Genomic DNA, 24,500 nt, shown 5'->3' with positions numbered 1-24,500 from the left:
TTCATCCGTCTTCATCAGCTGTCACACAGAAAATGATGGACTCCACATCTGCAGCTCACTGAGAGCTTTCTCTTCTGGTCAGCGCTGAAGCTGCTTCAGTGACTCAAAAAACTGAAAATGTCAAAGAGAAAATAACAAATGCATTTAGTTAAAAGAACACAGATTAAAACAATAAAATGAAGGGAAATCCCAGTTTAGCACTTTGACACAAAATATTCTCCGTTAGTATGAATATGCACACCTTTCTGCGTGTTTTCTCACATCTAAAATAACTTTATTCTCAGAGGTTAGTTGGACTTAAAGATCCAGCCCTTCATCCCTGGAACTGAAGAACGCCTCACAGTTAGCAGCCATCTCTAGAATCCTCTGCACGCTTGTTTGGGTCGTTATTTTCAAGCATCACGTTAACCTACGATAAATTAATATCAGTGGTCAGTGAGATGTTTCCATAGAAGCTGCACGTTCAGCACCACACGTCTGAGGATGCTAAAGAGACGTCATCGTGAAGCTCTGAAAATGGAGACTCTGCTTTTTATTCAGCCTTTAAATGATGAATCTGTTATCAGACTCTCTGGACTGAACAGACCAGACTTTGATATTTAAACGTAGCGATATTGTAACTTTGTGTTTTGTCTTAATTATCTTTGATTTATTCTGTTTAAAAGGAGCTCATTTCCATGCAGTAACACAGTTTGTGGAGCATTATCATGAAACAGAGGAGGTCAGAGAACTTCTCTCCCTCTCCTGTATAAATACCCGCCAGCACCAGGAGAAAATCCGGCGGCCGCAGACTTTCAGTCACGTGTTTCAGATTTTTCCCCGTTTTTCCCCTTAAAGCAGCGAATTCCTCCAAACCAGGTCGGGCTGTGAGCGTGTCTGCATGTTGGACAGTTTACAGTTTTTATGTCAGTTGAGGAAACGTAAAGGAAACAGTTGGCATTTGAGGAAGCATGCTTGCTCAGTGTCTTATGATGAATCTGGAGATTAATGAAGTTCTTGTGGAAATTAAACACGGAGCTGTGGAGCTTATTATTGCTGGACAAAACCCGGCAGCCATACACCGGCTCCTGGTGCTATGGAAATAAAACTGATCTTTCAGTTACAATATTAAATATATAAAAACACTCTGTCTGTGTTTTTGGCTGCTAAATAGAAAACCTTTCAAAAAAATAAATTATGCAGTCTTTCAGCTGTTAAACGTGTGTCTGGGTGGGTTACTGTGGATTTTAAAAGGTTCAGATTAGAAAGGCTGACACTGACTGGGAGGCAGAGCCTTCAGTTTCTCTTCTGGAACCAGCTTCCAGTTTGGATTCAGGAGACAGACACTATCTCTACTTTTAAGATTAGGCTTCAAACTTTCCTTTTTGCTAAAGCATATAGTTAGGGCTGGACCAGGTGACCCTGAATCCTCCCTTAGTTATGCTGCAATAGACGTAGGCTGCCGGGGGATTCCCATGATGCACTGGGTGTTTCTTCTTCACTCACTATGTGTTAACAGACCTCTCTGCATTGAATCATACTTGTTATTAATTCCTTCTCTCACCCCAACCAATCACAGCAGATGGCCCCGCCCCTCCCTGAGCCTGGTTCTGCTGGAGGTTTCTTCCTGTTAAAAGGGAGTTTTTCCTTCCCACTGTCGCCAAAGTGCTTGCTCATAGGGGGTCATATGATTGTTGAGTTTTTCTCTGTATGTATTATTGTAGGGTCGACCTTACAGTATAAAGCGCCTTGAGGCGACTGTTGTTGTGATTTGGTGCTGTATAAATAAAATTGAATTGAATTGAATTGACTGTGGGTGTCAGGATCAGAGGGAGGGCGAGGATCTCAGGAGGGACTCGGTGTACAGCATTCTGGATGCTTCCTGGATGTTTCCTGGCTGTGGGGATTTGGGCACATCCCACTGGCAGGAGAACTGCGATATTCTTAGGACATGCTGGAAAGATCATGTGTCTCAGTTTACTAATGAAAGTAGATGCTAGTGACCTGAAAAAGAAGCTTGAGGTGAGTAAACAGACTGAACAAAGTCCTGGTTGAGGAGGCCCTTTGGAAGGATGACAGCCTCATTTCCCACTGAGCCCACAGCAGCATCGCTGCACTCTGTGCTACAGGAGATCGACTCGGAGCTCAAAGCCATGAAGAAGCTGCTGGAGAGAGAACCTCGGCAGCTGAGGCCAGCTCTGCACGCTCATCTTTGATGAGAGCTCGCATGTCTGATCTCCTGGACTCGACCCTGTCACAACACAGAGCCTCTCTGGAGTTCTGCAGTACAGTGTCCTCAGAGTGCCGTATGACTTTAATGATTAATAAACGTCTGTTATTCTGTTGACCCACTCGTTGAAAAACTGGGCAATAATTCACAGCTCTGCTTCAAAACTTTATATCTGTGTCAGTAATAAATCATACTCTGTCCTGTGACACAAATAAGAACAGATGCTCACAGTAACCACACACACACACACACACATAGTGTATTTATAGCACAGCAGGCCTCAGTTTGATTCCTGGCAGTCTTCATCAAAATATTTACTTCTAATTAAGCAATAAGCTGCAGATTGAGGGGGGGGAGGGATGCATTCAGTTCCTGCATGTGGAGGAGAAATCCAGGACCAGCCCGACCACAGACTGTTGAATAAAAGCAGCAGCATGTTAGGGCTGCATTCAAATAAGTCATTTCAGGTAATGAAGAGACGGCAGATTACAGACAAACAATCAGCGGTGAATTTATTCATTAATATACTGCATCAGTGCTCAGACCACTAAAAAAAGAAGAAAGGAAGAAAAAAATCCTGTAAATCATGGTTGACGACGTGAACGCCGGCCTGTTTTTGGACGTGTCAGCTGTGTCAGGTGACCATATTAGGGACATCCTCCATCTATGACATCATACACATCCAAGAGTAGAAAAAGCAGTCAAAGTGAGTGTTTAGAGCTGAGCTTTTGTCTCACAGGGTTCACTTTACTACTCTCAGCTCATTATTATTTTAATATGAACAATCACCACCGGAACAGGAAATAAAGAAAAACATTATAGGTCCGCTTTAACTGCCCTCATTATGCTAAACACAACCTGTATATGTAAAATGCATCAATATTTACTGTGGAAAAATTAAAGTTAACCAAATTAAATAAAAGAGATTTTTATTCCCAGGCTCTTCCAGTCACAGTGATCACAGTCCTGATGGGATATTTTAACATTAGCTGATTTCTTCTTCACACTGAAGCTGGAAAAAATGTAAAGACTTTGCTGCCCATAAATAAAAATCTCTGCAGATACTCGTGCACATGTTTTTCTTCACTTGTGATCGTGTGTCCTTTTATTTCTTAGCTGTTTTAATTTAAAATAGATCTTGATCTCAAGGAGAAACTGCCATTTTTAATAAAGTATTTAATAATAATAATAATAATAATAATAATAATAATAATAATAATAATAATAATAAAATACAGTTACTGTGTAACAACCCTGCAGTATTTGATGTTTTTATGGTGTATTTTAGTTTAGAACTGATTTCAGAACTGGTTACATAAAAGGTCTGAATGGATGTATTTGTTTTGTTGATACACTTTAAACCTTTAAAGAGTCAAAATATGAGTTAATCTAAACAATGACGCACTTTCAGTGATGTAGACCCACATCACATACCTACAGAAGTGCCTGCATCTTTACATATTTATGTTTCTCATATTGATTTTCCGATCACTTTAATTGAGATGAATTTTCAGCTCTGGGAACTTCGTTTGAACAAAGACAGAAGGAGTCTTGGTAAATAAATACGACATACCACAGAGCCGACAGGAGCCGTTTCCCACAGATCTGGCCCTCAGTCTTCCCAAACGCACAAGCAGAAGCATGTGGAAGCATTTAGAGGTGGCAGCCCCAAATCACCGTGTCCTCCATCACCCCCAGAACACCACCCTGAGAGGGCTGTGAACCCGGGCAAAGAGGTCAGAGGTCAAAGACTCAGGATGGAGTCCAGGCCTCCCAGAAACAAACAGCCGCCAGCAAACCTGACGACCAGAGGGCAACACGGGCGAGAACAAGAGTGCGCTTCACCGGTCTGTGAGCGACTGCGTGAAGCTGACTCATCTCCACGGAGTCGACTGTTGATTAATCAAAAGTTTTGTTTACAACTTTTATGATAAATGTATCAAATAATGTGAATAATTTAAAGGAAAAGCAGCAAAATTTGAGAAGTCAATCTGGCCGATCATCATTTACTGCTGCTCAACTTCTGATGCTGCTTCTTGTGCCCACCAGGGTTACCGTGGGTAACGGGGACAGCATCACACTGACTTTGTGTATATTTGTGGTCACTTTGTGGCATCCTGCAGGTCTTTGTTGTTGTTTGATGTCTTTGTTTTTGGCATAGACTGTATAAAAAGGATGGACGGCATACAAAAGCCTCAGCGTCAGCATTTTGACGCAGCTTTGACATTCAGACTGAGCGTCTTTGTGTTTGGGAGAGTCAGACACTGTGAACATTACAAGAAATGTCAGCAAAACATCAGATTTCCAAAAGTGCTTCCTAGAAAAGTATTTAATGTCACATCAACAAGGAAACAAATATCTAACATTTTATAAAAGTGATGGTTATTTGCAGCTGAGCCTCTTTATTGCACTGCCTTGAATCTATATGCACATATAAAATATGATATACGCGGATGTAAAGACTCTTTAAGTTGGTGGTATGAGAGAAACCTCTCTGACCCCTCACCTTTCCACAGTCCAACCACATGTCAAAACAGTGAGCGAATTAGCAGAACAAAGTCGTGTCAGACGTTCTCTAAACACCTAACAGTCCGAGTGTCACGTCATTATGAGGGTTCAAAGGTCAAGAATAATCATAACCTTTTGTCTTCCTGTTCCACAACGCGTGTCATCTGTTTCTCAGCTGCGCCTCGTTCCTCTTTGTTTCCGTCTCTCTTTAGCTCGGCTCTGGTAACAGAATCTGCCTCCCTCTTTTCATCGGTGACATTACAGGAACCCGATCTGACGTCCCGCATTCCTGCAAACAAAGACGGAGAGCGAGAGCGAGGGCAGGCAGCGAGGAATAACAAGCCAGTGGAAAGATTTCAACCACATAAATCGAACGCATGGCGATAATAACGGTGGGAATTCAAGGAAACTCAGATTTCAGTACAGACTTCAGAGCTATATCAGTGTAACTGTGGGTGCAGATTATTGGGGGTGTAAGGAAGTCTGGATCCCCTGTTGTCCTCCTCAGTGCATCATGGGAAACCTAATTACGTGTTTACACCAAACACTTGAGCTAGCATTGATGCAAAGCACAAACCAGCTCCTGTCCTCCGGCTCACAGTGGGATGTTGCACACTCTGCAAACTCCAAACAGAGGATGCCAGAGACATTGTTCTTTGGAACAGGATAATAAAACATATTCAAGGCTGGAACCAGGCTGCAGATTATATTTAATTATCTTTCTGATTTTTCTAAACTTTTCTGATTCCCCGATTCCTTTGTTCCAACAGTCACAGCCCGTTTAAAGATCCAGTCCCCTGCAGGGAAACATGGATGATTTATTAAAGCTCGGCTGCTGCACCTGCTGCATTATGATTCTTATGTAGGACTCGCAACAGTTTTCTTGTTAAACCAGTTTAATCTTGCACGCAGACAAGATAAAAGATGGCTGCAGCTGTCACAGAAATCTAAATGAACAGCCTCGACGGCGGATGTTTTTTTCTCAGTATGTTTGCTTTCTAAATCAGTTTATTCGTGCAATGACTGATGAAAAACCAGCAGCAGTTACCCAAAGATGGGCGAGCCAGTCAAAGTGTTTATGCAGCTAGCTTTAGCAGCTTGCAGTTTTAAACTATATCCCAGGCTCTGTGCGGCCCTCTACAGGCCGGGCCCCGGACTGAGGCCAACAGCAGATATGTGAGCAAAGAAAGATGTTTGCATAATGGAAAAGAGCTCAGCCCTCATCCAAAGACCTGAAAGAAGTTTTCAAGTGTTTGTTTCATATTTTTATCCTGATTGCTGAGCGAACTGGTTATGAAACGCGTCCCGAGTAAATGCCAGATGTCCACATGTTTGGCAGAACATCGATCAAATAAAGACTTGAAAAGGTCAAAAGGTTACATCATCAGGTACGGGCACATATACGACTGAATTAATTGTGAGCAGAGAAAGTGACAGAGCGATCGCTCGAGATTCCTCTTGGGTGAAGTCGATTCTCCACTCTCTCAGTTTTACTCAGCTTTGGGAATCAGCCAAAGAAAAAGTTCAGACCTGCAGGTGTGGTTAATCGAAGTGATTAGATCAAAGACTCTAGATTAAAGATGAAAGACTGTAACTGCTTCTTCTGTATTATTTTACATTTTTATGACTTGACGACATCCAAATGTCTCCTTCAGGATGTTATTTTTGCCAAAACTGAACAGAATCTAAAGTAAACATGAAGGAACTTTTTCAGTATTTGTTTCCAGGCTGCAGGGTGAAACCAGCAGTGAGTCGGTCCCCATGTTCACACTTTACAGCAGAAATAAACATGTTTACAGCCTGATACAGAGCTGTACAGGTGCAGAATGCTTTTGTAACTGACCTCTTTAAATTGTATTAAAATCTGCATTTGGGGCGTGGCCTAATACAGGTATAACAGGTGGGTGTAACTTAGCACTTGACCCTCTCATCCAAGTGTTTCTGGGTCCAAAACCAACAGGCGAAGGTGAGATAGCCATGTCCATCTTTTATATACAGTGTATGCACAGCAGGACTGGGCTCTGCTGGACTCATACTGGTCGGGTTAGTGAATGTGCTGCTGCTGCCTTCCAACCAGTGCAATATCATTTTATCCTTTTTAGCAGGATTGTGTTTGTGTGTATTTACACTATTATATTTGCTATATTTATTATATCATGTATGTTAGTCTGCTGAAACATAAGCTCTGCTCCAGTTTCACTGTACAACGCCCAAGTACAGAGGCAATAGAGGAATCTTTATCTTATCTTTATCTTTACACACACAAAGACAAAGGTGTGTGTGTGTTTCTACTATTCTGTTTTTGTACTTGTATCTTGGATGTTTGTTTACCTGCCAAATAACTGCAGTGAACTGCTCCATTTTGATGCTTAGAGCAGCCAGTTTGCAGTGTGCAGCACAGCTGGCACCAAAAGTTTCCGACTCAAAGTACGACTGCAAAATGTTCTTTAATTCAGCATCTTTCACTTTAAGCAGGGTCGGAGTACTTTCCCCTCTGTTCTCATAAATGAGAGTCACTCTGAGCTGCTTCTGAAGAAGGATGTTTCTAGAGAGCAGCTGAGAGTATGAAGCACATCTTTGATGGTCTCTGTGTGGTTTTCACCTTTTTGCTGAGAAAAATTCCGCCTGCGCCGTTCGCGAGTTTATTTCTTTAAGTGCTGCAGCTACATCACAGAGGAAGAGAAGATCCTGGCTTCTTCTCATCGGTGAGGTTTGACTTAGAGGATGCTTGCGCGACGGTGGGCTTCTGTGTGGAGTTCCCCCTTGTTGTCTCAGTGAGAAAAACCGGAGCAGCAGCCACAGACATCGGGCTGTCAGCGTTTACAGTCAGACTTCCTGTCTCTGCTCTGTGAAAAACCGCTGACTGTAAGTGCTGCAGAGCAAACGCTTCTCTCATATTTAAGGTTGTAAACTCTGAGAAACTAATCCAACAGGTGCAGGGTCACTGACTGGAAAAGGTTAGGGTGAGATTCCCCTCACACACACACACACACACACACACACACACACACATAGACACAGACACACAGACACACAGACACACACACACAGACACACACACACAGAGACACACACACCTACACACACACACACAGACACACACATACAGACACACACCTACACACACACACACAGACACACACACCTACACACACACACACAGACACACACACACAGACACACACACACACACACAGACACACAGACACACACATACAGACACACACACACACACACACAGAGACACACAGACAGACACACACACACACAGAGACACACACACCTACACACACACACACACCTACACACACACACACCTACACACACACAGACACACACACACACACAGACAGACACACACACACAGAGACACACACACCTACACACACACACACAGAGTGTTTAAATCACATTTTATTGGTCCTATGAAGCAAGAAACTTCAAAACACTTTTTAAATGTTTGTTAAAGACAAACGTCTGTATGTGTTTGAATAAATCACTAAACATTTTTTTTCATTTTTATTGTTTATACATTTGTAAATTGAATGTTTTTTGTACTAAAAAGCACTGACTGTATATGAAAGATGACCATCATAAGAAGAGGTTCATTTATCTTGTGGACAGACGATGGAGCTTCTTCTTCACAGACTGATTTAAGGACACGTACAGGAAGTCTATCATGCCACATACGTCTTTAAAATACTCTTATTGTTCCTTAACATTGCCATCATGCTCACTGCGTCGCCTGTGTCGTGGGAGTAGCCAGCCAATTTTCATGTCACAACACGTGTCGCAGGACACAGTCTTTGTGGTGCAGCATCCAGGTGTGTAACTTGGCGTGTTGTGCTGGATTGAAGGCACGAGGGTACGATCATGTCATTTTTCCCACCATTTTAATGATGTTTCAGCTCAGGGCCATACAGTATCTGGCCTTCAAGTCTGACGTCATTAGCCGTTTCCGGGTCCAAACTCCGCTCCAGGTCAAAAAGTCAAGCGAACACTGCGGCATCACTGAGAGTTAAAAACTGTCTAAATTCTTTCATCTTTAATAAAATGATCAGTGTTGCTGCTTTACCAGGTGTAACAATTAAGTTTAACATCCAGACATCCATGAAAACAGGATTTATTACATTTAACGGAGTTAGAAGTTAGCAGGAAGTTAGCAGGAAGTTAGCTCGCTAGTTTCCACCTAAACATTTCATACCATGTTCTGACTGAGAGATTTCTGACAAAATTCAAACGTACAGCTCTGCTATCACTTCCAACATAAATGAAGACATGAAGACATGCTATATAAATAAAATGGAATTGAGTTAGTGCTACAAGCTAACCATCACCAGACTCATGCAGTGTAGCAAAGTTACGGCTAGGTAGCTAACAGTAGCATGCTTGCTCAGGTTAATGCTACTGAAATTGTGTGGCTGGCTAGCTGAAGGACCATTAGACAGTGAAATGTGACTGATGAACAGAGGACGCTGCACACTCACTCAACCAGCATTTACATTCAGTAATAATCTGCAGGGTCTCCCTGACGACCAGTCTTAACAGAAACAAAATTCAAAATTTGAAGTTGTGAAAATCATGAAAACATTGCGTCACGTTCTTACTAGAGTAGGTTTATATACAAGAATTGTCTCATTCATCTCTGCATTTTATTTCACTTATCCCATTCAGGGTCGCAGGGGGGCTGGAGTCTGATCCTGCTGCTGAGAGGCAGGATACACCCTGGACAGGTCGCCAGGCTAACACAGAGAGACACACAATAACGCGCAATTTAGAACAACAAATGAATCTAATTAATCTAATTTCTTATCACACTTGACTGAGATGCTGAGCACGGTGCACCAGAGATTTTATCATTTAAAAACAAATCATAGATAATTTACACAAAGATATACATAAACAGCATAAATGTGCTGTTTATATTTTCAAAACTATACTATGGTAACAGCACGCTTCCCAAACCATACTTGTTTACAAAACTGGTCTCACATTGTATTGATTTAAACCCAAAACTGAAACTTAAAACCATAACCTCACATCTGGAAAGTCTTTACTATCCTCATAAGTCAAGTTAGAAATAGGTTTATTTTCCCAAACATTCCCATACAATCTGATTCCACACGAGTCGCCCCCTGCTGGCCTTTATAAGAATGCATGTTAGAGGCTTCATTTCTAGTTTGTACAGGCTGCTTGGGAGCTGGATGAAACCAGGTCTATAAGGTGTTTTATTTCTCGGTGTAATCTGAGAGAATGGAGGCTGTACAGTAGCTCTGAATGTCCGGTGAAGAGCTGCAGGTTTGGCAGTCGCAGTATTTTCAGCCTTTGGTTCGTGTTGTTTACAGACTTTGTTGGTTTGTGGTCACAGCAGCTTTCAGCCTCGATCTTTGTTCCCCAAACCTCAGAGTCCGACTCGCACCACAAATTAGTCTCATTTCCAGACAGAAGTTTGTGTTCCCACGGGCTGGTTTTTAGAAAGGTGATCCTGCTTGAGTGAATGTTACTCATATGCTAAGGATATTATTTATCCCTCTGACAGTGAATTCCTGATTTTAAAAAAACAAAAAACACTATCAGCCTGTGTTATTGCACACTGTAAGTGACGACACGAGAGAGAAATCCACAGATTGTGAAATTACTGCAAACAGGCTGCCCTGAAAACAGCTGTGTTTTCCCCCCTTTTGTTTCCTTTGGTCCAGAACAGGTTTGATTGCTTTAGTTCACGATCCTTTTCATCCCGGGGCGCTGAACAGAAGATGACACACCCAGCTGAATAATTCCAGGTCATGCAGAAAGTCAACTGTGCAGTCCCGGAGAGCAAACACGGAGCTGCGGTTCAGGCGGCGAAACCAAAGCAGAGGCTGCCTCTCAGTGGTCGCTTTCATTGATGCATTCAGAGAGTACAGATGCACATCTGCAGGCCTGTTGTTACCGAAACTCCGTTCACTTTACACATAATCTGCATAATAAAAACTGTTACTATAACAATGAAAATACACACCAGATTGTGTCCTAAATGGAGCTTTCTTTGCGGGTAAAAAGCAACCAATGTCTAAACAAGAGCTTTAACCGTCCTTCATAAAGCTGGAGCGCTGTGAAGCTTTAAATACACTCTGGCTCCCTGGAAGCAAATATAAAGAAATGAGGGTGAACACTTTTTCTATAAAGAAAATAGTTTTATTTTGAAGAGTGACGTCAGCTCGCTGTCGGGAGCGTGACGTCAGCGGGTGCGTTGTTGCAGAGTCACTGCGACGGTTCGACTGTAAACAAGCCGAGGACAGAGAAACGTCTCGAACTGAGTCCGAACGTCTGCGCTGTTATCTCCGTTAGTTAATCACGGCTCGTATCCATCCGTGACCGATTCCATGTAACCGTCCGTGCTCACTCTCCCCCCGAAGGAACAGATCTCGTTGTCCCGGAGAAAGAGTCGCTCAAAAACGTTCAGACCCTGAAGCTAGCTTAGCTTAGCTTAGCGTAGCTCTCGATAGCCTACCTGGCTAACCAACATCTGAGGGCCCGTTCAGAGGAAAAGCCCCTCTATGCCCTGGGCACCTCTCTCCCTTCACTGTGACTGGGATATCCTGAACCGTAAGTATGCCCTCCTGTATTTTAGAGGTGTGCAAGCATTTTAACAGCAGTTAATATGACCTCCAGTGCCGAACTAGCTAGTTAGCCTAGCAGCCTGCTAGCATTAGCGCAAAGGGTTTGAAAACACGCTCTTTACATGCTGAGATTTTCAGCGTTTCGGGCATTAACTAAGTCTAATTTTATTGCGAAAGCTCGTACAGACGTGCATTAATCTCTCGGTGTCACGTTTCATTTCATTTATTCGGTTTATCTCAAGTAATGTGTTTTTATTGGCAGCGGCTCCGCTCTTTAACTAGAGGCCTGCTAAACTCATTCACAGAACTCTGCGTGTCATTGTGGAGTGATCTCTGATTTATTAGTTGTAATGTCTCAGTAAATAGTGGATAGCAGTTATATTTCCTTCAGAACCGGAACCCCTGCTGTCGTGTTCTTTTCCGAGTTTGCTGTCACGTTTATCACGTCTGCCGATCTGATTGGATTATCTATAGCCCAGCTGATCGATCAATAACATCTCAACCAAAAGTGCAGTGTTTGTTGATTTATTATTTATTTTAGAATTGATTTTAGCTCCTTGGATCTGCGAATATGGCCTTTATTTTTAATTGTATTTTTTTCATTATTGGAGTAGTAGTTGTTAAATTTTTTTTAGAAAGGCAGAAAATACCTTCTTATGACCACTTTTGTCTGTCTGATAATTAATTTACTTGGAAATTAATAAAAAATGTTGACTCAGAAAACACAGAAATGCCTCTTTAAGGAGCTGAAATTATTTATCTCTCTCATCTTCTCTGATGATGTGTGAATATATATATATACTATGTGTGTGTGTGTGTGTGTGTGTTTGTGTGATTTGATTAAAGACTAGTTCTAGTTAATTTTCTGATATTGTATATTGTTTACTTGTCCAGTGTTTTCATTATACTGACTCTTTGAACAGCTGCTCCCACAAAGCAGCATATTCTCAGCGCCTCTTGATAACAGATGTGACTTTTAATTAAAATTGGAATCTCTGTGAAGGAAACCGTGATGCGCACTTACCCGTGTGGCTTCATCTGCAAAACACTGTTATGTGTTTCTGTTTTGTAGCTGGGTGGCTGGTCAGAGCGGCCTCCTCCCACCATGGAGGCAGGAGGGAAGGACTGTGAGGAGGAGACGCTGCAGATGGCGTTCAAGAAGCTGAGGGTTGATGCTGAGAGGTAAACACAGGCAAAAAAAAAAGGTTTTTAATGTATTTAAAAATATTTTTTTTTAATTAAAACCCCCACAGGCCACTTTATTAGGTTCCCCTGTTTGACTCCTTGTCTATTTAGCGAATCACATGGCAGTAACTCTGCTTTAATGTCTTTTCCCCTCTCCTTCCAGTTTGCCTGGAGCTGTGAGTGTTTCGGAGGCGGTAACTTCCAGAGCAACATCGCGAGCTTCTCTCGACTCAAGCGGAGCGAAGCCCAAACTCGGCTGCCCGAAAGACAACTGGCACAGGTAGGCTGATTCTCTGGGAGACGCTCGATCACAGGAACAGACAGTGCGGATACTTGTGTCCATCATTGTGAGCTTTTTTCCACTGAGTCAGAAAAGAAGAGGAGGCACGTTTCGTTCTATCACTTCCATCCTAAACACAGCCTCAGGACTCAGACACTCTCTGGTTCGACCTTTCTTAACTGGTGGATGCTTTAACTTTTCTAATCCAGTGGAGTGTAATGGTTTTTATTACAGCGTCATTAGGAAAAAAAACAGGCTAAACTGGTTATTTTAACTCTGAGCTGAGTCATAAAGTTTAAGTCAGGCATTGTTTGCTCGTTTAATAAATACGTGAACACGTGGTGAGGAGATCTAACCCACGTGTTTCATTTGTTCTAAAAACAACCTGTGAAGGTTGTGAAGTCTAAATGTTAAGATGTGGTAGTCTGTGGAGAAATATTCATTAAGCTTAAATTTCAAAACTTACATTTTAACTACTGATTTTATCTACTGTTTCTTCCTTTTTCTTTTTTTTTCAATTTTAAATCATGCTTTTTATTTGTTTTTGCTTTTTAATGTCTCTGTAAAGCACTTTGAATCACCTTGTTGTTGAATTGTGCTATATAAATAAACTTGCCTTGCCGGTGATATTCCAACACTGGTGACTTTTTGGTGTTTTACAGCAAAGAGTAAATGATTAAATGAAACTGACTAACAGAGCAGTAACCAGCTGCCTCTCCAGCTGGTGGCCTTTCTTCTGATGTGCAGCATCTGTGAGCTCGGCACAGTGGCACCGGCGCTCCGCCTGCTGCAGGTTCTGGTTACAGTGTCCCTTGATCTCAGAGCAGATCCCCAGAACAGAACCAGGACTGCAGATGCTAGCTGTGATCCAGGCTGATGGAGATAAAAGTCTGTCTGACATCAGGGGTTGGGAGGAATTGTAGCTCAGAGGTCGGCAAACATCTGGACTGAAAAATAAGAGCGAGGGTTTTTTCTTTGTGTTGTGTTTTAGGATTATTTCAGCTGCATTTTTGTGGTAATTGGTCTTTCAGGTGACGTCTCTTTTTCTCGTTGAGGGTTTATTTTGGAGTTCTTCTTTGTGATATTTGATTTTCTCTCGCGTCCTTTTAGCTGCATGAGGAAAACTTCCAGAGGAGCGTCCAGAACACAGCGCCGTCGCAGGTCCAAGTCGCCCATCCTCCACCCGCCGAAGTTCACCTACTGCAGCACCTCCGGAGCCTCTGCACTGTCGCCCCCTAGTGGCTGCCCGAAGCACCAGCGCCTGGCCGCGCCTGAGCTTGCCCCACCTCGTCCTGCAGCAGACGGACTAGCCGCCTCGCCCGTGGCCATCCCGGTCCCAAAAGAGCACTCCTCTTCAGGCTCACCCGGGCATGTCCCCGCTCTGGTTTTTGGATCCTGTGCTGCTTATGAGACGCATATTAGAAGTGTGGCTTCCCCACAGTCCTCACAAGAGATCCCCACTGTCATCACCGCTACATCCGGGCTGGCCGGAGGAAAGTCGAGTGAGGACAGCAGCCTGCAGAGCAGTGAAGCCAGAGCGGGAACATCCCCGAGATCCAGACCGGCAGAGGCCACTGACTTCCGAGCTCTGTCCGAACTCCACAGTGGCAGGTCTGCCGAGGGTCCCAACGCCGCCTGTTCCTGTGCCCAGAGAAGCAGCTCAGAGTCTCAAGAGGATGGCAAGCAGGGGGTCGAGTGTCAGTGCCATCATCAAGGGTGGCACGGCGTGGAAGTCTACTCCTTCACGGGGCTCCGCAACGTCATATCAGAGTGTGAGAGGAGCCTGCCGAGCAGCGAGGAAGCATCCAGAACTCTCAGCTGTAACGCGGCGGCGGCGTCTCCGGCGCTGTCGTCAGGCTCCCCTCGCTCCTGCTCAGAGCAGGCGCGCGCCTACGTGGACGACATCACAATAGAGGACCTTTCTGGCTACATGGAGTATTATTTATACATCCCCAAAAAGATGTCGCACATGGCCGAGATGATGTACACTTAGAGTCAGATTTATTATTACCACTATTATTATGTCAGATAAGGAAAATGATAAGACGGTAACAAGGGTATTTTTTTTTCTGTTGATGAGAGAAAAGTTGGCCTTGGAGGAAAGTTAGGTGCTTGTAGAAGGAAGAGTTAGGAATATACGTTTCATTTAAATGGACAAAGGTTGGCCACAACATTAGAACCACTCATAGGTGAGATCCACATGTTAAGTTGTGACGTTCTGTTAATCCACGTCTGTTATATTCCCACGCTCTGTTACAGCAGCAAAAGAAAACAGCTCCTGGCCCGATCGAGGGTCTGTGGGAGCCCAATTCAGAGGCCCCTGAGCCCATAGGAACCACCCCCGGGGGCCACAGACTGCCGTTTCAAAGCTGGTCCAAGCACATCCTGCTAGCGCTCTGCTAGCGTTAACTTTAACCCACCTTTCTGGAGGTGGAGCCGGGGGGCTGGAGCCTTTTCCAGCTGACATAGGGCCAGAGGCAGGTCTGTCACGGCTAATGCACAGAGACAGGTTGCTGTTTTTTCATGAAATTCTCATAAATTTGCATGAAGATTAAACGTTATTCTGAATAATTGTTATACATTCAGTAGAAGTTTGGTTTAGTGGGTCAGTGACACAGTGTCAACCTGTAAACCCACAACCAGAGGTGCACGTGCACGGCTGCCTGCTGTGCCTGCAGTAGGGAAGGGCGTGACTTTTGAATGTTAGAAAAATCATTAAGTTATAAAAATTCAACTTTTTTTTGTCTTTCTTTTTTCTTCGGGTGAGTGAAAGGACACATACCTACAAATGTAGAAAAAAATTTGATACTAACTACAAGACGGTGAGATTAGCGTGACAAAAATAATCCAGAAATGAGGCCCAGAGCCTTCGACTGCGCTCCAAACGTGTTGAAGTGGATTATATTTGAATCCAAACGTGTTTTGATACCACACTCGCTCAGATTTGTTTAAAGATGTTTCGTATCCAGTAACTCTGATAACCAGAAGCTGTCGTATTTTGGAGCCTAACTGTCGGCAGGTGTGCAGACCGTGTCAGGCGGGCGGTTTTAATGTTGTGGCTGATGGCCACAGAATAGACTAACCCACGTTTAATGTTTCTGTTTGTCTTTCCGTGATTTTTACTAAATCTGACAGAAACACGTCACAGCCAGCTGTTTCGCTTTAGTTTCGCCTTTCTCTTTGTTTGTGCCCTGTGGATCACTTTTCTTTCTTTGTTTGTTTTCGGTTTACAAATGAAGTTGCCAAAGCTCCTGGTGCTGGGTCTTGCAGAAGACAGGAACACGCAAACTTGTCATGCCAAGTGTGATTCTGTTTTTGGTGTTTGTGGCGACCTCAGGAGTCGCCCGTCTGGATTTAATTTCACTCAATAAAGAAGTAAAAAATGGAGAATTCGTCGTCTTCACTCGTGTCAATGAAGCTAATCAGAGATTTTTCTAACATGCTAGCACGGAGTTTACAGGAAGTAATAAAAGAAATTCAACACAAACCCTGAAGCCCCAATCACAGATAACAGATGGCAGTTATCAACAACTGTCTCTTAAGCCATGCTCTCTGCTTTAGGCTCTGGGCACGCTCACAAAGAAAGGGGCGTTTCCTGTGTCTTGTGCACAAATTGATCCCCATGAGTGTCACCTGCTTGAGTGAGAAGTTATATCATGACAAAATGGCGTCTAAAATCTATAAAGAACATAATAAAAGTAACAATAAATGCAACACTGCAGCGATATGACAAATTATTGTTCCATAAAAATGCTAAACGTGTGTTTTGGCACACTAAAACAATTTAACTCCAGCCAACATTAGATTTAAGCTGGATCCATGGATCCAGCCTAAGTCACACAGTCTAAAGAAGCAAATGTGAAAAATGCTTCTGTTACAGATTAAAGAGAAATTTATGTAATTGAATAGATAGTCTGTGTGAGTAAACTATAAAAACATTCTATATTTCCTGCTTCACCAAAATAATACATGTAATCTCCAGTGACAGTGTGAGGCACAGTTTGAGCTGCTGTACCTTTACAGCTGGGCTTCATTCAGGGGGTTTAAAACATTCCACCGGGAGAGAATCGCACTGAAAACATGCTGGAAATAACAAAAAACCCAAAACAAATCAGTGAAAATGTGGCACTTCCAGCTGATTTTAAGATGAAACTGAACATAACTCGCTCCAGACCAGGTGACGTATTACTGTGTTACCACGGTGATATAGCCAGGAAAAAAGCCATGTTTATGTCAGGAAGCTCTCCTAATACAGTCTCTGACTGTAAACAGTAAACGCTGTGAACTGTTGATGAATCCGTTCATTTTTCATTTTTCTCTGACCTACCTGCAATATAAACCGCAGCTTTTGCACTACAATTTTGCCTCTGGCTAAAACTGCTTTGGTGGGTTGGGCCAGTATTTTGTTGTAGGAGAGTTTACTTTCTGGTCTGGAATAAAAAAAAGAATGCTTACCCGATTCTGCTCAACAGAAGAGTTTCATCATATTTTTAATCATCAAATAGAAGATGTAAACTGGGATTTAATATTTAATATCACAGAGACATCTGAGCCATGGAGGATGAAAAATGATATAAATAGACTAATAAATACTTGGTTAAATGTCAAGACTAACAATGAAAATCCTAAATACAAACTTTTGTAATAAAAATGATGAAATCAAAATGTATCCCTATATTTCACCAGTTTCATTTTTGTCAGGCTGTTTTGAAATTAATTGATTTCCTAAAGTAAGATAAAGGCATTGTGTTTGTCCCTTTACATTAACAATGTAGTTTTTATAAATCCAGTTGTGTATTTATTCGTAAATGTGGCACTGTTTGTCCTCCATAACGGGCCACTAGTCGCCTTCCGCTGACATACATTATGGGAGCACGGTGAGGGTGTGGACCAATCAGCCGGCGCCAACTGGACGCTGTCCCCGGAATGCGCTGTCTCCGTCCAATCAGAAACGAATGCGTGGAGGACTCCGGAACGAGTCGGACTTCTCGACCAATGAGGTGCTGGCATAGCGTGACGTGGCGCCGGGAAGCCCACACAGATCGTTCACTTTACCGGTGTCTGTGCTGAAGCGGCTGCGGTCCATGAGTGCGGAGTCTCCCTGTCCAACAGCGGTTAACCAGGCGGCATTCTGAGTGTTTATCCTCGCAGAAATGTTGTGTTTGAGCGGGTTGTCGGTGGCGCTCGCCCTCGCTCTTGTGCCGGGTCCCTCTGAAGGCTTGAAGGAAGGAGACTGTGAAGGTAGGTCCGTGTGCTAGCTTCAGTTAGCTTAGCTACAGCGACCAGGGTTCAACAACTTTTAAAAGACCTCCACCTGAAGCGGTCTAAACTCCACCTGCCAGGGATACCGTGACGAAGGGAGCGGAGCTGGTGTTTACAGGGGTGTCACTATTCCAAAAAGAGGGGGGGAAAGCATCCAGAGCTAATGTTCCCGTGTTACCAGAATAACGAGCTTCATCACTTCCAGTAAACCAAAACTCACCTGCAGACACACCTGGCAGCATCCTGTGAGCGCGAGCCACAGACGGGATATCTGCAGGCTGACACAGAATCAAACATCAGGATATAAAAGTCTGAAGTTTCACCTGTGAAATGGTTGGATTGGCTGTTGTAGCCAGGTTAGAAATCACAATAAAAAGTGACCACGTGTTTGTGTTTGAGAACATTTAAATGAAGTGTAAAAACCAAAGAGCCTTAAAGTCAGGGGCGTATCAGGATCCCAGTTTGTGCCAAAAGTGAGTTTTTTAAGTCTAACATCTTTGCTCATATTTATAAATAGTCAGCATCAACAGGATGTGCCAATAGGTTGGATATGAAATAAAATGACGTGTTTTGCAGGTATCATTATGACTTTATAACTATTGTACATACTGTTCCACATTATAAACAAGCCAGTCCTTCTTGGCCACTTAAACTATCTCAATATAACTGTTGTTACATTTGTTCTGCTTTCTGCTGCCCTCTTGGCCTGATCTCTCTTTTTAATGTCAATGAGAGTTTTACATTTATAAATAAAGAATATATTAGAGTCGCTTTGACAGAGACTCATGGAGCTTCTACCCATGACAGAATATTCCTTCTGGCTTAAAATAGCATGCTATCTCTGTTTCTATCAGGAGAGATGTGTTTGACATATGGTTCAGAGGTTGTAGGCCAACAAGTCATTTACAGTAGTTTAAATACTGGAAATCACTTTTTGACCCACCGGTGGGAATCATCCTGAGGTCTGGTGGTAGTCTAACTCTGAGGAAAAAATAAGCTCTTTTAACCCTTATTTGTGTTTTAATCAGCTCTGACTGGATATTCTAGACATGCAGGTTTTATTTCTCACTGACTGTTGAATTTAACTTTCAGTCTCACAGCAAATTCCAAATAAAGTCCCCAGGGTCTTTTCAGAAAGGCTGTGAGTGTCAGTATTTGCATCTAGTTGTTCGCCTTCATTCCTGATATGGAATAAGTTGTTTCTATCGTAAATCTCTGCTGCTTTCAGTTACTCTTTCAGGTTGGTGCCAGAACAGACAACTCTGTATGTCTGATTCCCAACAACATTTTATTTTTTCCTATTTTATTTGTTTTGTTTTGTTGTTTGTTTTGGAGAATTTGTTGTTGGAGGTTTTGTAATCTGGAAATTGTCATTTCTGTATGATGACAGACTGTTTTTGAAAAACATAAATCTGTATAAGTTTTTATCTGACAAAGTGTCAGGCTGTTCAAATTCAGTTTTAATTCAATGAGGGGAAAAAAGAACTGAATAAGAAGTCGTCACATTTTAAACATCCTAATTATTTTTTAAATAAAGGAAAATCTAATCTATATATACAGATGTCTTTGTACAGTACTTCATATTTAATAAGATGAGTGACTTTGTTGTGACTGGCTTGTGTTTTTCTTTCTACTAGAGCTGGGCGATATAAGATTTTTTCATATCACAATATGTTTTTTTTTTCATTTCAGGCGATAACGATATATATCACGATATAAGCCAAATAACTATATTTGTAAGATTTAAATGTGCCGTTGCTCACAAGTAAAATGTGAAATAATCTGCAGCTACTAAATTGTCAATTCCACTTAGAAACAAAATTTTAATTCTAAAAATAAATCTTAGTTTGTTTTACAGAAGAACAGACAAAATTGACTAACTTTTGTCAATATCAAATAAACTGAGAACTAAAAGGAAATTCTCAATCTCTCCTTGTTGTATAGCTTAGCTTTTCAAACAGTTCTAACAGTGTCTTTAGTCTGACAAAAGCCGAATGACGAATTAGCGCTTTCAGTCAGAGATTGAGCATGCACCGGTTTATTGTATCTCCAGACTTGCTTTCGGCACAATTTACAGTGCGCGCTACTCTGTTTTTTGTCAGACTTGAAATAGCCGAAATACCTTCACACTACGGAACTTCTATGGCCCTTCCGTTCGACAATCTCTCCGGAATTGGAACCATCATTGTTTTTCTGTTCGGTAACCTTCGCTCACGCTCTCGGTTGATTTTTCTCTAGTCGGCAAACTCATTTCCTCCATTACCTGGGCGGCACGGCGGCTGGCTGCTTCCCAAACAAATACACATGTGCGGCTTGGCACTTGTGCTGCACGTAACAAGTCACGTGACGTGACGCTGCGGCTGTGATTGGTTTGGCTCTGCGCTACTTAATTTGGATTGGCTGTTCTTTTTTTTTTTTTTTTTTTTTTTTTAAGAGGACAAGAGAGATGAGGCCTATCGCAATAGTTTAATTTTTCTATCGAGAAAAAGTTATTTCGCAATACATATCGTTATCGTTCTATCGCCCAGCTCTACTTTCTACACAAAGATTTAACCCCTCGTTGAGTTGACTTTTGTGTTTTCTTGTTTCAGTGTGCGTGACCTTCCTGGGGAAGTTTTATCAGTTGCTGAAGGACAGTGATGTAAAGTTTAACAGCGCAGACATCGAGAAGGCGCTCACGGCGAGCTGCAAAGACGCCAAAGGCAAAGAAAATCGCTTTGTGAGTAAAACACGTTTACATGTTTCTGGAAGCTGGAGGTGGTTGGATCGTTTAAAATGAACCTGAGCTGGAGATTCAGTAAGACAGAATAGGTGTGTGTGAATGAGAGTGTAGCGATGAAATGTTAGAGAGGCGAGGTGTGCAGAGGAGGGATGGTGGAAATGTTAAGAATGAAAAGATTCATGGATGTAGTGAAGGAGGATGTGTCGAGGGTTGGTGTGGGATGGGGTGAGATGGAGGTAGATGGTCCCCCCACCCCAACCATAATCCTGGTCAATTAAACGAATTATTCATATTTTATCACCATGGTTTGATGTCACCTGCCACAGCCCGGGTGTAAGGATCAGCACCTGCAGCTCTCTGATGTGGAAAGTGTCTGTGAGCTGAATCATTTTTGCTGGTTTTCTGACTTTCAGACTAGTCGAGTTTTCTCCTTTTTAAACACCCAGACAGTGTAAGTGAATGTGATCTAAGTTTATATGAAAATGTTTGAGTTCAGTCATGTTGTGTTTGGGTAGCTTGCCACCACTAGGGGGTGCAGCGCTGCTCCCTGGGACAGACCTTCCTGTGTTTGGTTTTTGTAAATGTAAATTGACTCTTATGATGAACCGTTTGAAGCAGACGTTTTCTATTTTAGCACATGACGCAGGCCAGAATCCAGCAGAGTGACCGAGTGAAGCCGCTCGTGTTTCATTCGTCTTTAACTTTTCGATTTCTCCTCCCTGTTATGTGTTCAGTGTTACTACATCGGTGCAACGAGTGACGCGGCAACCAAGATGATCAATGAGGTTTCCAAACCGCTTAGCTACCACGTCCCCGTGGAGAAGATCTGCGAGAAGCTCAAGAAGAAGGACGGCCAGATCTGCGAGCTGAAATACGGTGAGGAGGGAAAGAGTGCGGATCTTCTCGCCTAACAAACGGCGTGGGGTCGTGTGTCGGTGCAGCTCAGTGCGAGTGACGGAGCTTTGAGACGCTGCTGCTCTGCGAACACAAAGTGTTTCGGCCTAAAACTCAGTTCATTCATCACGTGTCACAAAGAGGGCGTCACACTGACGAGGCTGTGCCATCCAGCCAAAACGGAAAAAACAAAAGCATTGTTCCATAATTTCATCCCAAACTCAGAGGTTTTTGTGCATTTGGGGAAAAATCATTTGTCCAGTCTGAACATGATTTACATTATAAAAAAAAAAAACAGGTCATTAAATTTATTATTATTAATGCTCCTTTTTATTACTAAAAATATTGAGTTTGAAGGTTGAGCCCCACAGTTCAGGAAGTCAACAATAATGATAAAAAACAATAATAGTAGCTTAGCTGGTGTAATATTCATAGAATTATGTTTTATTTATAAACCAGCTTTAAGAAAATACATCCTTTGTTTGATACACGAGATCATCAATTTAACTGTGGCTGGCTGATCGATGAGTACTGACCCTTCAAAATAAGAGCGGTGAGTGTCTCTGAGATGATTTAAAAACGGCTGACGTGAATAAACTGTCGCTCACAAAGACGGCGCAGCTGCTCGTAGACGACACGTGGACTCATGAATCCACATGAATCAGCCGTGTTCTGATTATTTTAGTCTTATTGATTTTTTTTGCTTTCCTTGCAGATAAACAGTTGGACCTGACCTCAGTGGACCTGAAAAAGCTTAAAGTGAAGGACCTGAAGAAGATCCTGGAGGAGTGGGGCGAGTCGTGCAAGGGCTGCGCCGAAAAGTCCGACTTCATCCGCAAAATCACAGAGCTGATGCCCAAGTACGCGCCGGCAGCCGCCAAAGCACGGACAGACCTGTAAAAACATAAATATATGGACTGTGATCAGACTGCAATCCAGCGCAGAGAAGAAGGCGGAGCGGGAGTTTTGTTGGCATGTTTGTTTTGTTTTTTTAATATTTGAAGAGGCAGTTTCAGAAGTATAGATGTTAGCGTAGTCCTGATCTGTACTTCTAAGTGAGGGAGAGCCAGCAGCAGCTGTAGTTAATACATTTCACAGTGACTGCCTAAATAAGACCTCCAGTTTTTTCACCACATTGACTCGGATGTTTATAAATTCTAAGTGTGTGCGACTGAGCCGTGATGAGGGAAATCCAAACAGTAAGAGGAGCTGGGAGTGACCGAGGAGCCAAACATGGAGAAATCTGTAACGAGGGGAGAGTAACGAGTTTGTTCCTCCGTGTCCTGTAATGCAGAGTTATCTGTACATTTATGTGAAGATCAAAACGAGCTGCTGACGGAGAATTCAGCTACTTTTCATTTGTCTAAATGTTAAAAAATAATAAATCCAGGCTAAAATAAGATGATTGGGTTTGGATCTGCTGATCGTTGTCCATCGTATTGGTTCCCAAACAGGTGCGCACAGCGGCGTTTCCTTTAAATTGGGGGAAAATACTCACATGAATCAGACAAGATACCAGAACTAGGCTCATGTGGCGGAGAGGAGGAGAACACGGGGAGATGATGTCACCTGGAAGTTTTCCTGAGGAGGAGACGTTTAAAGTTTGTGGTCAGAGAAGCTGCTCCCACAGATCCCCTCTGACATGAGCTCTGCTGTTTCCATGGTGACTGCAGGACGGGTGGATGTCGCTGAGACTTGTGGGGGATCCTGACATACTGAGCGTTCGTTCAGCTCCACCCTGCCGTGATCTGTTTCAGGAAAGCTGCAGTTAGTCTTTCTGTCCTCGTTAGACTGAAGCTCTCTGCAGAATCGTCCCGTCTCACCTTCTCAGCCAGTGAGAAAGCTCCGCCTCCCTCAGGTTAAAATGACGGTTCAGACCCCTCCCTCCTCCACCATCCTCTCTGGTGTCAAGTACAGAAAAACTCCTGCTTTTCCCCGGAACGTTCCCACTTCCACTGCGCTGTTTGGATCATTTGTGCTTGCCGCTCGGGTTTGTTAGGATTTACGAGTGGCCCCGGGTCGAGTGCGGTGCTGGACTTCACGACTCTTGGAAAAAGATTAGCACAAAACTTCAAACCACCGATGACAAGTGTGGGTGACTGTCAGCAAAGCAGGAAACATTTTATTTAGGATAATATTTAAGGTTTGTCTCTTCAATTTCTAATAAATAAATACAGTTTCTGACTTTTTTACATCCACGTTAGATGTTTAAATCCACCCGAGCTCCTCCCAAACAGTGCCGGAGTCACTCAAATGTCAAAAATGACTCTTTGATGTCACTCACTCAAACGCTTCATGTGTTCGTGGTCCTTAAATGTTGGGAAACAACCATTTACCGTGTTCTCTCTAACATGTGGTGGAACTGAACTGCCCCTCCACTCTGGACTGCGGCAGCGTCTCGATGGACGCTGGATGAAACTTATTTTATTGTTTGACATAAACGGATGACCTGTAGCTAAAGGTGGTGATAAAAGCTGTGTGTGATGCTTCAGAAGAGTTGTCATATGAAAAATGAAAACTTAAAATATGCTGTTGTCTCACAGTGACTTTTCATGTAAGGCAGTGTCATTTGTTACAACTGTACTATTCTACTTTTTCATTAAAATATGAAAAACTCCACGACCGGGCCCTGCTCTGTGATGTACTCACATCTGTGTAACACTTTGTCTACGTCTCACACTCCACACCGCTGCTTCTGAAAAACCCTAATGCCTGTCTCTGGAAGGAAGCTGGAGGAAAACCACAGTCACAAGCAGAAAAACATGAGTTTGTTCTTCTCTCCTGAGCATGATCGAACACTTTCCACTGGCTTATTTTAAAACATGAAAGCATTTCTCT

The 24,500-nt window shown here is 42.8% G+C and overlaps 2 protein-coding genes across 2 annotated transcripts; both read left to right on the top strand.

Annotated features, from left to right (window-relative positions):
- The first annotated feature begins 10,954 nt into the window (after window positions 1–10,954).
- Window positions 10,955–16,167, top strand: oser1 (oxidative stress responsive serine-rich 1). The gene is made up of 4 exons (XM_063473318.1): window positions 10,955–11,305; window positions 12,392–12,501; window positions 12,668–12,784; window positions 13,895–16,167. The coding sequence occupies exons 2-4, from the start codon at window positions 12,425–12,427 to the stop codon at window positions 14,775–14,777; spliced, it is 1,077 nt and encodes a 358-aa protein (XP_063329388.1). The 5' UTR covers window positions 10,955–11,305; window positions 12,392–12,424; the 3' UTR covers window positions 14,778–16,167.
- Window positions 16,168–17,822: 1,655 nt separating this feature from the next.
- On the top strand, window positions 17,823–24,266 carry manf (mesencephalic astrocyte-derived neurotrophic factor). The gene is made up of 4 exons (XM_063473317.1): window positions 17,823–18,025; window positions 20,638–20,765; window positions 21,503–21,644; window positions 22,378–24,266. The coding sequence occupies exons 1-4, from the start codon at window positions 17,938–17,940 to the stop codon at window positions 22,560–22,562; spliced, it is 543 nt and encodes a 180-aa protein (XP_063329387.1). The 5' UTR covers window positions 17,823–17,937; the 3' UTR covers window positions 22,563–24,266.
- The last annotated feature ends 234 nt before the right edge of the window (window positions 24,267–24,500 follow it).

The sequence above is a fragment of the Pelmatolapia mariae genome, linkage group LG5 (assembly GCF_036321145.2).
Source record: "Pelmatolapia mariae isolate MD_Pm_ZW linkage group LG5, Pm_UMD_F_2, whole genome shotgun sequence".
NCBI lineage: Eukaryota > Metazoa > Chordata > Actinopteri > Cichliformes > Cichlidae > Pelmatolapia > Pelmatolapia mariae.
This window is presented reverse-complemented; position numbering and strand designations above follow the sequence as displayed.